The sequence below is a fragment of the Ruditapes philippinarum genome, unplaced genomic scaffold (assembly GCF_026571515.1).
Source record: "Ruditapes philippinarum isolate M1 unplaced genomic scaffold, ASM2657151v2 ctg998_1_1_1_1, whole genome shotgun sequence".
Lineage (NCBI taxonomy): Eukaryota > Metazoa > Mollusca > Bivalvia > Venerida > Veneridae > Ruditapes > Ruditapes philippinarum.
Genome location: NW_026851652.1, coordinates 290,512 through 306,955, shown reverse-complemented (window position 1 = coordinate 306,955; position 16,444 = coordinate 290,512). Strand labels below are relative to the sequence as shown.

At 34.6% G+C, this 16,444-nt stretch overlaps 1 protein-coding gene across 1 annotated transcript in view; it reads right to left on the bottom strand.

Annotated features, from left to right (window-relative positions):
- Positions 1-613: 613 nt before the first annotated feature.
- The window catches only part of LOC132733128 (PAX-interacting protein 1-like), a 30,476-nt gene continuing 14,645 nt past the window's right edge, over positions 614-16,444 (bottom strand). Inside the window, exons 8-18 of the mRNA XM_060719759.1 lie at positions 14,901-15,540; positions 13,898-13,989; positions 13,282-13,377; positions 12,540-12,686; positions 9,066-9,205; positions 7,999-8,092; positions 7,326-7,485; positions 5,713-5,813; positions 5,099-5,233; positions 3,463-3,538; positions 614-1,575 (exon numbers count right to left, since the gene is read on the bottom strand). Coding sequence (XP_060575742.1) covers positions 1,490-1,575; positions 3,463-3,538; positions 5,099-5,233; positions 5,713-5,813; positions 7,326-7,485; positions 7,999-8,092; positions 9,066-9,205; positions 12,540-12,686; positions 13,282-13,377; positions 13,898-13,989; positions 14,901-15,540 — 1,767 coding nt within the window. The 3' untranslated portion in view covers positions 614-1,489. The remainder of the gene's footprint in view (positions 1,576-3,462; positions 3,539-5,098; positions 5,234-5,712; positions 5,814-7,325; positions 7,486-7,998; positions 8,093-9,065; positions 9,206-12,539; positions 12,687-13,281; positions 13,378-13,897; positions 13,990-14,900; positions 15,541-16,444) is intronic.

The window sequence follows — 16,444 nt, the reverse complement described above, 5'->3', positions numbered from 1 at the left end:
TGTTCGCTTACAAACCCTATTACAAGTAGAGAAACTCAGATAGTGAACAGCATGGATCCTGATCAGACTGCGCGGAAGCACAGGCTGGTCTGGATCCATGCTGGTCGCAAACCTATTATGTTGGTTTTGTCATGGCGCGACTCATATGTCTCAAGAAACAGTACACAAAACTGAGGGTTTCACAGCATTAAACTGACCGATAATTCAGCCTGCAAACATTTAATGACCAAAGGTTGATGTCAGTTCAATGTTTGGGCTGACTTAAAGGTCCAGTAATAATGCTGAGGTCCAAAGCAATGTGTGCTGTTTCCTATACGTGTATTATACAACACTTTACTTGAACAAAATAATAGAAGTATGACAAAAGAAATCATAATGTTTAACAGAAACATTCCTAGTAAATTGAAATGGAGAAAAACAGAATCCCTAAAGTACACCCAAAACGACAAAATTAAAATTGTTGCAGGCTTGGTTAGATTGAGCCTGTTTGTGCACGGTAGTGACTGTCCACGTCCCATAGCACTGGCTTGAGCAGAATTCAAGATTTAAACACGAGAATAGTGAAATTTTTAATTAAGAAACATCTGCAGAAATTTATTTGGCAGTCAGCTTGAATAAAGCATGTTTTGTAAAAATCTTCCTCTTTGTAATACACAACTAAATTTTAGCAGTCCCATAAAAACATAGTTGTTCCTGAATAGGTGGTCACTTTTTTTTTTTTGTCGGACCACTGATATCATGAATATTTTACTATTTAAAGGTCCACTAAGACTTATACTGACACTTACATAGATAAAGAAAGAGCACATTTATGTAACATAATCCAATAAGCTAATTTCAAGAAGAAAAATTCCTAACAAAATATACTTTTGTTTACAGGTACCTGCCCTATAACAAAGCATGGCACTTGCTTATAGTGTGTTTGGGTAAAATTCTGAAAAGATGCACTGTTTGGAAGAGTTACAACCTTCCTTTTTGCCATATGACATTCTTCATGCCATAAAAAACCTATCACTTCTATGGTGCAGTTATTGCAAATCATAATTGTACCATTCATGATGTAGACATTTACACATTTTTATGTGACTTCATCACTTTGTGTGTATTACATCATCATTAGATTTATGATATCAGCACTTTGTGTGTAGTATAGCATCATCACTTTCTGTCTATAACATCTTTACACTTTGTTTATGACATCATCACATTGTGTCTATAACACTTAACAGTATCACTTTATGCTGATGACATCATCACTTTCTGTCTAAAACATCATTACATTTTTGTTGATGACATCATCACATTGTGTCTATAACACTTAACATCATCACTTTATGCTGATGACATCATCACTTTGTGTCTATAACATCATAACATTTTGTTGTTGACATCATCACATTGTGTCTATAACACTTTACAAACATCATCACTTTATGCTGATGACATCATCACTTTGTGTCTATAGCATCATCGCTAATCATAAATGAGGTCATCTTTCAAGACTAATTTGAAACTGTCCAAAATCTTTTTCCTGTCTCATCACACCAGTTAGTACAAACTCGGCTGTATATACCTCTGTTAAATTGAAAATACTATAAAAATAACAGTTTTACATCCAGTTTATAATAAACAAGAGCTGTCCGTAAGACAGCGCGCTCGACTTTTTTATTGCTTGCCTATAATACAAAACATTGACAGTTAAGGGCCATAATTCAAATAAAATCTTTGACAGAATTACCTTCTCCTGGACATGTTTGGGAATCATGATTGTAAACAAGTATTCCAACTTTCAAATTAATATCTCAAACAGTTCAGTCAAAAAGTGGACTGGTACTAAAAACTTAACCAAGATTCTAAGTCGATAAAAGGCCTTAATTTTTAAAACAAATCCTTGACAGAGTTACCTTCTCTTGCGTACAGATGGGGGTAATGATGTGAAATAGCATTAAAAGTTTCAAAGCAATATCTCAAAGGGTTAAGGCAATAAGTGGATTTTACCCATATTCAATGTATTTTCTAAGTCAAAAAGGGGCATAATTCTGTCAAAAACCTTGACAGAGTTATGTCCTCTTGTCTGTTGATGAAGGTCGTGATGGTAAACAAGTATGGTCAGTTTCAAAGCAATACCTCCAATGGTTTTTTGAAATAAAGTGAGGTGGTACAAAAAACTTAACCAAGCTCAATACACTTTCTAAGTCAAAAAAGGGCCATAATTCTGTCAAAAACCTTGACAGAGTTATGTACTCTTGTCTGTAGATGGAGGTTATGATGGTGAACAAGTATGGTAAGTTTCAAAGCCATACTTGTAATACTTCTGAAATAAAGTGGGGTGGTACGAAAAACTTAACCAAGGTGTGACGCCAACGCCGACGCCAACGCCGACGCCGGGGCGAGTAGGATAGCTCCCCTTTTCATAGAAAAGTCGAGCTAAAAACCCACCAATCATCAGGTTGAGTTAACAATTACTTTTAGTTCCTATATTCATGTATAAAAGCATTTTAAGTAATTCCTCCTTTATTGTCTATGTTTCAGAACAAAGTTTTCTTAATATTCTTCCTTAAACTTTCAAATCTTGTTTGCTGTTTTATATTAGGGAGAAATTATTTAATATCAGCTGCTAGAGTAACTGAATGGTCCTTTTCTGTAAGTGCTTGATAGTTAAAGATCCTGTAACACATTTTTTTCATGGTTTTATTTCATAAATATGACGCTCAAATTAAGATTTGTCAATCTTGTAAGTTCAAATAAGCATTTTCTATAAAGATATTACCCAATTTAACATTTTGCGTAAATAAAGGGAGGTAATTAGAAATTTATTTTCTATAAATTCCAAGTCAAATTTTCCAATAAGAAATGAATGCATGTAAGTTATTGATTAAATATAATGTGCACAAATATTTGCAGTACACATTTTACATATTCTTGGATGTTTGAAAATTGTTTTATTTGCATAATTATATACATATATAATATTTTGCAAGTGTGTGATACACAGAGACAAAACATACAGGATCTTTAAACAATATTCAGTTAAACAATATTCTGAATAATGCACAAATTTCACAAAGGCTAAGAATTCAATGAAAAATCAAAGCCTGTGTTATGGGATTGGTCTGTGACCTACATTTATGACCCAGATATACACTTCTGAAGTTTTAAGTTAATATCCACAGTAGTTATTGTGATTTGACGCTGTCAAATTCGTGTAACTTGACATTTGCCCCCCTGGACTTTTGGCTTTTTTTCTGCAGTGGCATAAAATTTCCCCATATCTTTGTAAGGGGCTGACATTTGCTTTCCTGAATTAAAGTTTGTTCGGTAATCTTATAAAAATGACAGCCTTATGCATAAGGTCATTATTTTTATACCGTTTTAAAACATATGCGAAGGCAAATGTACACCACCACAGCAAAAAAAGGGGGGGCAAACATCTAAGGGGGCAAGTGTCCCACCTATACTTACTGATATTGTTGTTAATTACATCTTCCACAATGTGAATGTCATCCGAACAAGTGATCACAACATAGGTTGGTTTACCCTGAAATACATAATATATGGTTGAATTATAATAAAAATATTCCTTCATTGGTGAAATAGTTAAATCTTCTATGACATAATTATAATGGAATAACACAAACAAGTTTGTTTAAAAAAATAATTCACCGATTTGCTAGAAATCTTTTAATAACCCCCAGAGAAATAATGGCAGCCTTTGCAAATAGCCTCACGGAGGTCAGACACCATGCTGTTTGACAGTCACCCATTATCATTTTTCTTTAATTTCTATTTTTATATATAAAAAAAAATTAATAAAAAATTGGATAACATTAAAAAATTAAGTTGGCCATTTTGCTTATTGCTGTGCCCATATAACTGGGACATTTGGCACATGCTTAACTTTCTCATCACAACTATATCTGTCATCACTACTACACCACTCATCACTTCTATACCTCTGATCACTACTGTATCACTTATCACTACCATACCTCTGATCACTACCATACCTCTGATCACTACTGTATCACTTATCACTACCATACCTCTCATCACTACTGTACCACTCATCACTACCATACCACTCATCACTACCATACCTCTCATCACTACCATACCTCTCATCACTACCATACCTCTCATCACTACCATACCTCTCATCACTTCTATACCACTCATCACTTCTATACCACTCATCACTACTATACCTCTCATCACTACTATACCTCTCATCACTACTATACCTCTCATCACTACCATACCACTCATCACTACTATACCACTCATCACTACTATACCTCCCATCACTGCAATACCACTCAACACTACTATACCACTCATCACTACTATACCACTTATCACTACCATACCTCTCATCACGACTATACCACTCATCACTACCATACCTCTCATCACTACCATACCTCTCATCACTACTGTACCTCTCATCACTTCTATACCACTCATCACTTCTATACCACTCATCACTACTATACCTCTCATCACTACTATACCTCTCATCACTACCATACCTCTCATCACTACCATACCTCTCATTACTACCATACTGCTCATCACTACTATACCTCTCATCACTACCATACCTCTCATCACTACTATACCGCTCATCACTACCATACCTCTCATTAATACCATACTGCTCATCACTACTATACCTCTCATCACTACCATACCTCTCATCACTACTATACCTCTCATCACTACCATACCACTCATCACTTCTATACCACTCATCACTACTATACCTCTCATCACTACTATACCTCTCATCACTACCATACCTCTCATCACTACCATACCTCTCATTACTACCATACTGCTCATCACTACTATACCTCTCATCACTACTATACCTCTCATCACTACCATACCTCTCATCACTACTATACCGCTCATCACTACCATACCTCTCATCACTACCATACCACTCATCACTTCTATACCTCTCATCACTTCTATACCTCCCATCACTAATATACCTCTCATCACTACTATACCTCTTATCACTACTATACCTCTAATCACTGCAATACCACTCATCACAAGTATACCACCACTATACCCCTCATCGCCACTATACCTGATCATCTTTGAGGTTTTCTATAGCTTTCGTTGGTAGACCTGTCTTTAATATAGTTCCACCTGCACTTTCAATCACCTTCCTGAGATCACTTATTGGTGGTTGAACACTTGGGGTCACATAAAATGTCATGCCCTATTTACAACACACAAAAAGAAAGAAGAGAACTTGAGATTGAATACTTAAAAGCTAATGCAATAAATATTCAACATATTAATGCATCAATTCTCAGTTTTAAGTCACACCAGTCCTGTAAACATAAAATATACCAGTGGTTGAAAACAAGGGTGCCCCCTTCCCTCATTTATTATTCAAAAATAGACACAAACAGGCACCTAAACAGAATCACTTGTCTTTTAGTAAGCTAGCTGGATAAATAGCTCATAAAGAACAACTCAAAAGTCCATGACGAGATTCAAACATATAGCAGGATGGTGTGTGTGGTTTAAAGTCAACACCCGTAGCTACTTGGCCGCAGTGGCTACCTTGTTTTTTTAATATGATTACTGGACAGGTTTCATTGTATTATAAGATAGAGCAATTTTACTATCAGAAACTTACAGAAAACAAAGGTCTTGTTATAAAATAGAGCAATTTAACTATCAGAAACTTACAGAAAACAAAGGTCTTGTTCTGGCTTTTTTTAAGGACTCTAGTAAAGAACATTTCATCTCGGCTTCACCAGCTGGATCATGTAGTGCATAGGTCGTCTCATCTGAAGTAAAAATAGCGTAACAAAATATTATTTTCTAATTTTGGCCTTTTAAAGCAGCATATCTCCAGATTCATACTAATTTTTATGAAAAATTTGATAATTTATTAAAAAGGAGAATATTGTGATGTGAACAAATAAATAATTTTCACATTGCAAACCCCACTTACAACCCATGAAATTTCACTTACAACCCATGAAATTTACCAAAATGAGGTCAAAATGTGCAAAAATAGCCCTTACTGCATTTGTAGCGCAGTAGAAATATGGTGGAAAATTCTGTAAAATTGGTCATAAATCACACATAACATGGTAATTCTTTTATTTTGATTTTTTTTTACTTTTCTTAGGATCTCAGTACTTTTTCGCAAGTTGGATTTCCTTGATATATTTTGGTTCATCATGCAGCTTTATGGTCTAATCTAGTCACAGAATACAGCTCTGAACGTTTTTAAAATTTTTAAAAACTTCAAATAAATGTTTACACAATATGAATTGAGAAGCTGTAAATGTGTTGACACTATACTAAAAGACCATCTAACGACCCATGCCACAAATAAGTGTTTGTGCTACTAAGCCACTTTTCCGAAAGTACAAAATATTGCGTCTTATTCATTGCAAAATGTCATAGATTAACTAGTCAACTGACTCCTATTCACGCGCTGGTGACCACTTCCGTCAGAACATTGTCGAGAGTATTCTTATCAAAAGCATTTAATCTGATTACGACCAGCCAATTAACAATGGCCAGGCAACACCAAGTGTTATTTGCCCTGATTATCAGCATCTCTCCACTGGTGATAACATACACACCGGGACAAACAAGATCAGTCTAGGTTTATTAGACGCTTGATTTTATGATACAACTTAAGTATTCAAGCATCAGCATGATTGAGATCCAATCTCTTCAGCTATAGTGTGAGAAACAATTATTAGTTTTGTTGATAATCAACTAGACAAGTCAATAGCATTTTTATTTGTGTGTTGGGCAGTTAAATGGTAAAGGTGCTAAATGCACCAAACTATCAGTTAAAGTGCTTTATTTGGATATGCAATCAATGTCAAAGTCATAATGTGAAGTACAAAATTAATGTCTTAAGATCAAAATACAAATTCTTTTTCATCTTTTGCTCTGCATGAATGTTATAAAATTCAGTTTATGAGGTTATGCACCAGAAAGAGTACTGGATAACTGGAAAAACTGTTAAACCTCATTCTTTCTTTATTTTGCATTAATAACACACAATCATTGCCATCTCAGTGTGTCAAAATTTGTATAATGGAGAAAAAAGAAAATGAAAAGAATTCAATTTAAATATAAAATCTATAGAAAGATATACAACGCTAAATCAAAGTCTGAGACATGGATACATATACATTTAGTTATTTTGGACTGCATTAGCTATTTAAGCAACATTTTCGCTTTTAAGACCAATTCAATAATAAGACCACTTTGAGTCAGTCCTATCAGTGGTCTTAATATAGAAAATTTACTAATTTTGTTTTGTAACTTACTGAGAAACGTATGTTGCTGATAGCTGTCTTCAATCCACTGTTTGTTCACGATATGATGACATCTGTTGATACCAATGAAGAATTTCATCGTCCTGGAGAAAGCTTGAGCAACGGGTGAGTAAAATGCTGGATTTTTACGACATGCCCCCAAAACTTCCCACTTTATAATACAAATTTTATATTCTTATTTGAAATTTTAACATCCCTAATTTATATATTTACTTTGCAATTTAAATCTAAAATGATATCTTCTTTGCAAAACATAATAATTTTGAATTTTTAAAACTTTCCAAAACAAAAATAAATTTGAATCTTATTTTCCCAATTAAAATAACCAAAATTTTAGATATTTACTTTTTTTTCGTAATTTTGATATAAATTTGAATCGGGCAAAAATAACAGATTACCTATTGAAAAGACATTTGTTTTTTTAAAAAAGGCGGAAAAAAAAGCAAAAAATTAAATGAAGACGAAATTATAAGCTGAAAAGTTTTTAAAAGGGAAAAATTCCTTTTTTCCCCTACTCCTTTTTATAGTTGAGGCACAAGCCAGCACACATTAACCACTTGGCCATGTAGGACCTGACCCTTTACAAAAGTCTGCAGATATTCTGCTACTGATCTAAATGGGCAGACCTTTATTATTATTTTCTGATAAGTTCTTAAGTACTCACATTTTGAAGCTGTTTACAAAATCCTTTCTGGAAGCCAGTAAATAGTACTCTAGGACCGGGTTGATTAAAATCTATTTTCTTGTCATTATCTAATCTGGAAAAAATATAAGTTCTAATCTTACAATAAACAGTTATGAAATTCTGGCTCTATACTGGTGGCAAAGGCTAATCATTTTTCATTCCAGCAGTTTAATGATTAACCCTGCTAGCATTATAAGGGTCAAATATCCAGAGTTCCTAGCTTCTGCAAAGATGTACAGACGATTAGTAATAACAGCTCACCCTATAAACATTGTTCTTGCTGAGCTTACATACCAAGGTAAACCATTATAAAAAGCTTGTAAACTGCCATATTCTTTACATTTTTTTGCATTTCTTTAAAGGATCAAACAATTGTTGAATAACTTCAGGCCATTAGGTATGAGACAACTTTTATCTTTATTTCTCTAAAGCTTTTTATTTTTTTTTTGTGTCCTATCATAGTTTTTAAAAAGTTACATCATTAGCCATTGTTGTGAATCTTCTTTTGCTCCTGTTTCTTTTCGGCAATCAGTACTTTTATATTGATTTAGTATTTGGAATGGAAGTCAAAATACTGCTTTGTTTACATTCTCTCTACTTTCTTGAGGTGATGAGCATCATTTTATCATTCTCTAAAACCAATATTTTGGTTTATAAAGAATTTATTTTAGTTTGAAGCTATAAACTTATAGACACATTTTCGAATCCCTTCCTGTAACCAACCAGTATTGAGCAATGAGTGTAAAGTTTCTTGCTCAAGAAAACAACGACTTGCCCAAAATGGGGTTTGAACCCATGCGGCTAGCGATCTTGAGATTACTAGTCGGACACGTTAACCACTCGGCCACGCCGCCAATAATTTATTGCTGTAAAAAGAATGTTTTCCCTTTCTAAAGAAGGAAAGATTACTTCATTCTTTAGATATAATGCTGCTTTAAGTACACAAGTCGATTATTCATGATGAATAACTTAAATACAATGAATGAGAATAATTCACCAATGGTAACCATAACAACTGTGAAATTGTTTATTCCAAGGTTACTTACTTTTGTTTTTTAATGGGTGGCGTATTAACTGGAATATTCTCCTGTCCAGCGTACTTCTTCCGCATTGCTGGAACTTTCTGTGAGAAAATAAAACACATGGTATGTAAAACTGATGAAGATGTCCCTAATTCTAGTAATACCTCATATATGGAAATATAAGACTATCAAATGCTATACGAGCCCGAATTTTTCATAAAAAAGAACAAAACTACTATTTTGAGTAAAATCATTTATTCCATAAACACGTTATTACATTTAATTTAAAAAAGTCCCTTCTACCCAAAAGTAAATTGGCGACAAACCAACAAACACATTTTTTTTTTGTTTTGTTTTTTTGTTTGTTTTTTTAAAATGAAAATTGGGGAAAAATAAAAACCCTTCTTTAAATTTTTTGGGTTATTTTAAAGGGGGGCCCTTTAAAGCAACTAAAAAAAAAGACAACTTGAGCCCTAAAGTTTTTTTAAAATGTACCTCAACAAAAATTGTAAAAACATAGGGCGGACTTTTTGGGTCCCATCCCAAACTAAATTTGGGAAGCCCTATTTACCCTGTTGTTAAAACGTTTTTTTTTTTTTTTTTTTTATACTTTGAAAAGTTTAAAGGGAGTAAATCATATCTTTTTTTAAATATTTTAAAAAAGAAGCACCCGGAGTTCCCAAATTTTGCCTAAAAGTTAATTTTTGCCCCAATATCTGGATATATAAAAAAACAAAATATAAAAATCCGAGTTCCCTTTTCCAAAATTTTTAAAATTGAAAAAATTTTTTTGGTAACCTTTAAACCCCCCAAAAATTTGTTATTTTTTGGAAAATTTTTGGGGCCCGAATTAAAAAATCCCCCCCCCCCCCCAAAAAAAAACCCCTTAACAAAATTAAAAGGGGTTTTACGATTCTAAATTTACAAACCGGGAGACTGGTTTTCCCATGCGATATGGCCCTTGCTCTGTTTGCTTTTTACGCAGTACTTTTTTGAAATTTTCCCAAAAAATAATGTTGGGTTTTTTGGGTTAGTTAAAAAGATGGCAAGCCCAAATTTAAAGGTTTTTTAAAATACCCTAAGGGTGAAACACACCCAGTTTTAAAATTTCTTTCCCCTTTTTAAAATGTTCCCAGTTTATCTCGGGCCCAAAATGGATAATGCATGAATGCAAGTTCAAAATTTTTTAAAAAACCTAAAAATCCTGAATTTAGCTTTAAAATTTTTTAAATTGGGTTTTAAAAAAAAAGAGTGCTTTAAAAGTAAAAAAAAAAACCCGAAATCAGGCAAATGCCTGAAAAATTGGCCTTCCATGATAATGTTACTATTGCCGAAGATTTTAAAAACCTTAAGAGGTTTTTCTAAACCAAAGAAAGTTTCTTTCTTACCCTTAAAGGTTTAACTTGCTCATATCCCTCTGGAAAATTTCCACTGGGCCGAGAAAACAGGTAACATTTTTTTTATAGGGGGTTTTTAGTGCCTTCCCTGGTTTCCCAGGGAAACGGTCAGAAAAGCCCCCTGCACATTCACCACCCCCTGCCATTTTTTTGGCTTTTGGTTATTTTTGACCTCAGGAATTAAAAACAAAGGGGAAACCATATGTTGGTGAAATTTCTAGGTATGGCATACAAAAAACCACTACCCTGTTTTTTACATCCACCCTTTACCTGCCCATTTTAAACCTAAATTGGGCTCACATAAATTTTTATCAAAGGCAAAAAGGGAAAGACAACCCAGGGGCGAAGCATTCGTTTTGGGGGGTGATTTTAAATTTTTAGGCCCTCTATGATATGCTCCAGAAATACTAGGTATCACTTTATCAATGATAAACTTGAGTTATAACAGTAAGGTAAAATCTATATCGTATATCAATCTATATGAAAACTAACACTTGATCATTTTATAACATAAAACTATCAAAATTAGACTGTGTTTTTATGATTTCCAAAAAAAAAAATCTCTTTTAATACATTCTTAATAAGAATTTTTGAAATTTCTCACTAATTGTTCAGTTGATAATTTTTTTCGGTCTGTCACAACTCTTAACAGGTCACAAGTACATACAAAATGATGATAAAGGGTAAAGGTTACTAATAACAAAATACTGACAAAATGAAATCAGTAAAATATATGCATTATAAAAATGTCAAAAGCTAAAGAAAAACGTTTGTTTTTCATTAAAACTGATTTTATAAATATATAATATATATATATATATATATACAAAAAATGAAACCAGTGCCGGAAAAAAGTACATATAAATAAACAAAAACACAGTCCATGAGTTACTTATTATTTATTATTTTTGCCTAATAATTAAATAATTAACTCAAATGGACTGTGTTTTTGAGTTTTTATATTATATATATTATATATATATACTATATTAACTTTACTTTTCATTAAACTGATGATATATATTATATTATAACTGAGAAAAATGGAAATTTGATTCTATATCAGATTCTAATTTATTACATATCATACCTGCGACACACTAGTACAGAGTTTGTCCGAGTCATGTATCCCGTATATTTGGCTCCCATTTCTGAATCATTGCTTTACCCGAATCTGATCTTCACCCTTCAAAATTTTTTACATTACTGAAAAAGTCATTTAAATTTAAAAATTTCATGGTTTTGAGTGTATATTTTCATAATCTATTTTTTGCTGGATAAAAAAGATTACCAGTGACTATTGGCATGGGGAAAATTAATTCAAGTTAACGATTTCATTTCCCAAACGTCAGTACCGGGACCATTCCCAAAGCAGGGGAACAAACACCGACACCTTATTTACTTTATTTTACAGATGTTCAATATCTTATGATATCAGTTGGTTTTTTTCTATGTCTCTTTACATTTATCTTGTTGGGCTTAATGCCATTTTAACACTGACCTGCTTGAACTGAAACTGATTAGCCTTTGCCACCAGTATAGAGCCAGGCCAACTTGCGCATTTGTGCAGTTTGACCAGGCTCTATATTGTTGGCAGCTCAATTTTTGTATTTTGATATTTAAATCCCTTACACTTTGAATGGACCATTCCAAAATGAAAAGTTGGTAAAATTCATTTCAAAAAGAGGTGGAAACAGACTGAAAATTGTCCTAATTAGGAATTTTAAGACCATAATATCCTTATCCCCTAAAAGATTTCTTGCTAAGTTTGAAACTTCTATCAAGGATTCACAGCAATTTTGTTTCAACAACCTATCTTAGAAAATATGAGTTCAAACAATGTTGCATGAAATCTTCAACATTTGAGCTGCGATATGACAAAACCAGCATAGTGGGTTTGCGACCAGCATGGATTCAGACCAGCCTGGGCATCCCCGCAGTCTGATCAGGATCCATGCTGTTTGCTATCAGTTTTACTACTTGTAATATGGTTTGTAAGCAAACAGAAGAGATCCTGATCAAACTGCGCAGGCTGGTCTGGATCCATGCTGGTCGCAAACACATTATGTTGGTTTTGTAATAGCGCGGTGCAATTTTATTACCCTACCTGATTACTACAAGGCCTGTGTCCCACTTCACTGTATAGTAATGGTAAATGTAGTGCCTGCCATGGCGGTAACATCTTTTTCTTCACTAGAACGTCATTCAACCAGAATGGTGTAACTATCCGACGCTGATCCCGCAGAGCCTATCAAATTAATATATTCGTCTTTAAAAAAAAAACCCTCAAAACTTTACAATGATAATGGCATACACGCCATAACGTCCCGGATGTCCGGGAAAGTCCCAGAAATAAGATGTCTGTCCTGGAGTTGATTTATGTCCCGATAAAAAAAAGTCAAATAATCTACTTTGTACTTACTAAAAATTATGGCATTTAATGCCGTTAAAAACAGACACTTTCAAACTATCAAAGGACTCTTCCAATTTCAAAGCAAGGCAATTCCATTACACCAAATTCAGCATGATTCCTGCTGGGTTGTCACTGAAGTTTTCAATAGTTGATCTGTTTTTGAATTTACGGCTGCCATTTTCGGTTATTTATCACATTTAACAAAGAGTGTTTTGTTAGTTTGAGGTGGCCTTAAATGCATTCGAGACAAGTTATTTTGATCTACAGCGACACCCTATGGACACTACCATGTTAGTGACAGTGACAACCCCTAACCAGCTCATAATGCATAAAAGAACTTAGGTGACTAACAAATAAATTTCACACAGTAATATGAAAATACTAAATTTCAGCATTACAGTATCTGCCCAAAAATAACTTGTTTACATACCAGATTAAAGACATCACTTTTTTGGTTGGCACAGATCACATGGGTTACTCTATTAGAATAGGATGGGTCTACCTGACCTCCATGTTGCTCTATCACCTATAAATATAAGGTTTATATTAAATATATAATCTTTAATTCTTCTTTATGTTTGGCAATGACATTTTTAAATTAACAATCATACTAGGATAGTTACAGTGACTTTATAGTTTTAATGGTTGAAGATAAATACCTCAAGAGCCCCTCTGCCCATCATTTAAGCACTGGCAGGTAAATAACAAGAACCACAGCTGCAGTGTCTATTCTAGGAGGGTGGATGGGGGGATTCACCCATATTTTTGAGAATTTCCCCCCCTATATTTTCAGAGGCAGGGGGAAAATTTTACATAGAGAAAGGAAAAAGATCAACAAATGTAATAATTTCTCACTTTTCGATAAAAATCCCCCGTTTTTTGAATCCTAGAATAAACACTGCAGCTGTTCCATTAATAAGCTCTACGGCTTCAACTCATTTAATAAGCAGAACCACAGATGTTCTATGGCTTCATCTCATTAAAATTATTATTTTAAACTATTAATAAAACACTGTAATCTGCTGTAAGGTGTCTAAATCACATACCTTTTTCCACACAGAAATTTCCTCCATGTTTAATGTCTTTGGATAATCATTAATATAAAATATACAGCCTAGCAAACACATGTCTGGTGGAACTGAAAACAGAGACCAGAGCCACATTATGTTACAAATTCATTCAGTATTTCCCCACTCACATCAACTTTAAATCTCCTAAAACCTACTACATAACAATACTAAGCAACATCTTGGTTATTCCTTCCATCATATATCCTTTCACTATCGTCATATGCCCATGAAAGACACGTTCAGGGTTCGAAAATGCCACTTGACCACTCGTATTGACGAGTCGAGATCGATGCAGGACAAGTACAAAATTGTAGTATGGATGAGCTGAAATTTTCTAGAATTCTAATTATCAGTTTGTTAACATTAAAATCTAGAAAACCGGAAACAAAGCTTGTGTTTTAGGTTATGTAAAAAATGCGCACTTTATAAATCTCTGCATTGTTAATTGGATACGTGTGTGACTGGAATGTGCATGACAATGCTCTTTAGAGTGTGTGATTTATACATTACCTTAAACACAAGCATTGTTTCCGGTTTCAGCTTGTTAAATTTATGTTAACATACTGATTATGAAACTTTCTAGTGGTCTTATTGCATCAGCGAGGTTCTATTGCATCAGCAAAGATTATCTTGAAAATGATGCCTAAAAAACAGGACGAATAGCATAGCATGCAGGACAAGTAGAAATTTGAAGCTACTCGTCATGCAGAACGAGTGGCTTTGAATATTTTTTTTGGTCCCTGACGTTCTTTCTTCTGAAAAGGATTTTGATACTAAAATTGAATTTAAACATGTGGAATAGCCTAATCAGTTTACCTACGTGCAATCAAAGAGTTTCAGATATATATTGGCAGAAAAATATATAAATTTCAGCTGTATAGATTAATAAAACACCTCTCAAATACATTTTCTTGTGTATCTAACACACATTTTAAAACAATACTCAAATTATAATCGAAGATGTATTATCAAAACTCACTATTATCTGACGGGTCATGACCCCAGTACTGAGGCCATGGCTGTTGCTGGAAGTATTGAGGTGGTGGCGGTCTGTTAAGCTGCCCTGGTAAACCACCTTTCTGTTGTTGAGACTGTTTCCCATGTTGTTTGTGTACATCTATGTTGTTTGTGATATTCCGTAACTTGGTCTGCTGTTGTGGATGTTGCTGCTGTTGTTGTTGTTGGGGATGATGTGATGGCATAGAATGTGCTGGGGGAATACCAGCATGACCCCGGGGACCTTGCGGACCCTGAGGATGATGATGTGCCTGAGGAGGCTGTGGAAGTCCTTGCGGATGCTGTAGATGGCCTTGCCCTTGAGGGTGCTGAGGGTGACCTGGACGGTGCTGAGGATGACCTTGTGGAGGAACTTGAGGGTGTGGAAGACGACCTTGAGACATTTGCTGGTGAGCTGGATGACCTTGTGGATGACCTTGAGGATGACCTTGACCAGGAAAATGTGGCTGTCCAGGGCCTCCCATGTGCATAGGGAATCCATGAGCTTGTGGTGGTCTTTGAGGATGTAGGCCATGTCTGAAGGCCATCTGCTGAGCTGGTATGGTTGGAAACTGGCCCATGTATGTAGACTGGGAGTGTGGCTGTCTGGGTCCTGCAGGCTCCTGAAATATAGAGGATCTCTTTCTTTAGTCAGAAATATAGTTAATTTATAATGGTATAGTTAACTTGCATAGATGTTCAAGTTCTCTTGAAACTGTGACCAGATTCTGATTCTCCTTTTATTCAATTGACCACTGCAGTGTTCAATCTAGAGCGCGCCATTGACCCCCTGAAAAGACCGCCGGCGCAAAACAAATTCAACTGTGGGCCCGGCGGGCGCACTCATAAACAAGAGGGCCATGATGGCCCTAGATCGCTCACCTGATTTATCAAACTCATCCAAACAATTACCTAGACAAGCATTCTGACCAAGTCTCATGACAGGTGAGTCAAAAATGTGACCACTACAGTGTTAACAAGGATTATCCATATTTGAGCAGTGCGACCTAGTTTTTTACCCAGGTGACACATATTCAAACTTGACCTAGAAATCATCAAAACAAACTTTTAGACCAATTTCAAGGATACTTGGATCAAAACAGTAGCAACTAGAGTGTTAACAAGATTTTTCTATTTTTAGCTCCGGTGACCTAGTTCCACATGCGATTTCGAACTCATCCAAGCAATTACCTATACAAGCATCCTGACCAAGTTTGATGATAATTGAGTCGAAAATGTGACCACTAGAATGTTAACAAGGTTTTTCCATATTTGGGCGGTTGTGACCTAGTTTTTTTCATCCAAGATGACCAATGTTCGAACTTGACTTAGAAATCATCAAAACAAACTTTCAGACCAATTAACAGAATATTTGGATCACAACAGTAGCCACTAGAATGTTAACAAGATTTTTCTATTTTCAGCTCCGGTGACCTACTTTTTCATCCGAGATGACCCATGTTCAATTTCTTCCCAGCAATGACCTAGACAAGTTTCCTGACCAAGTTTGATGACAATTGAGTCAAA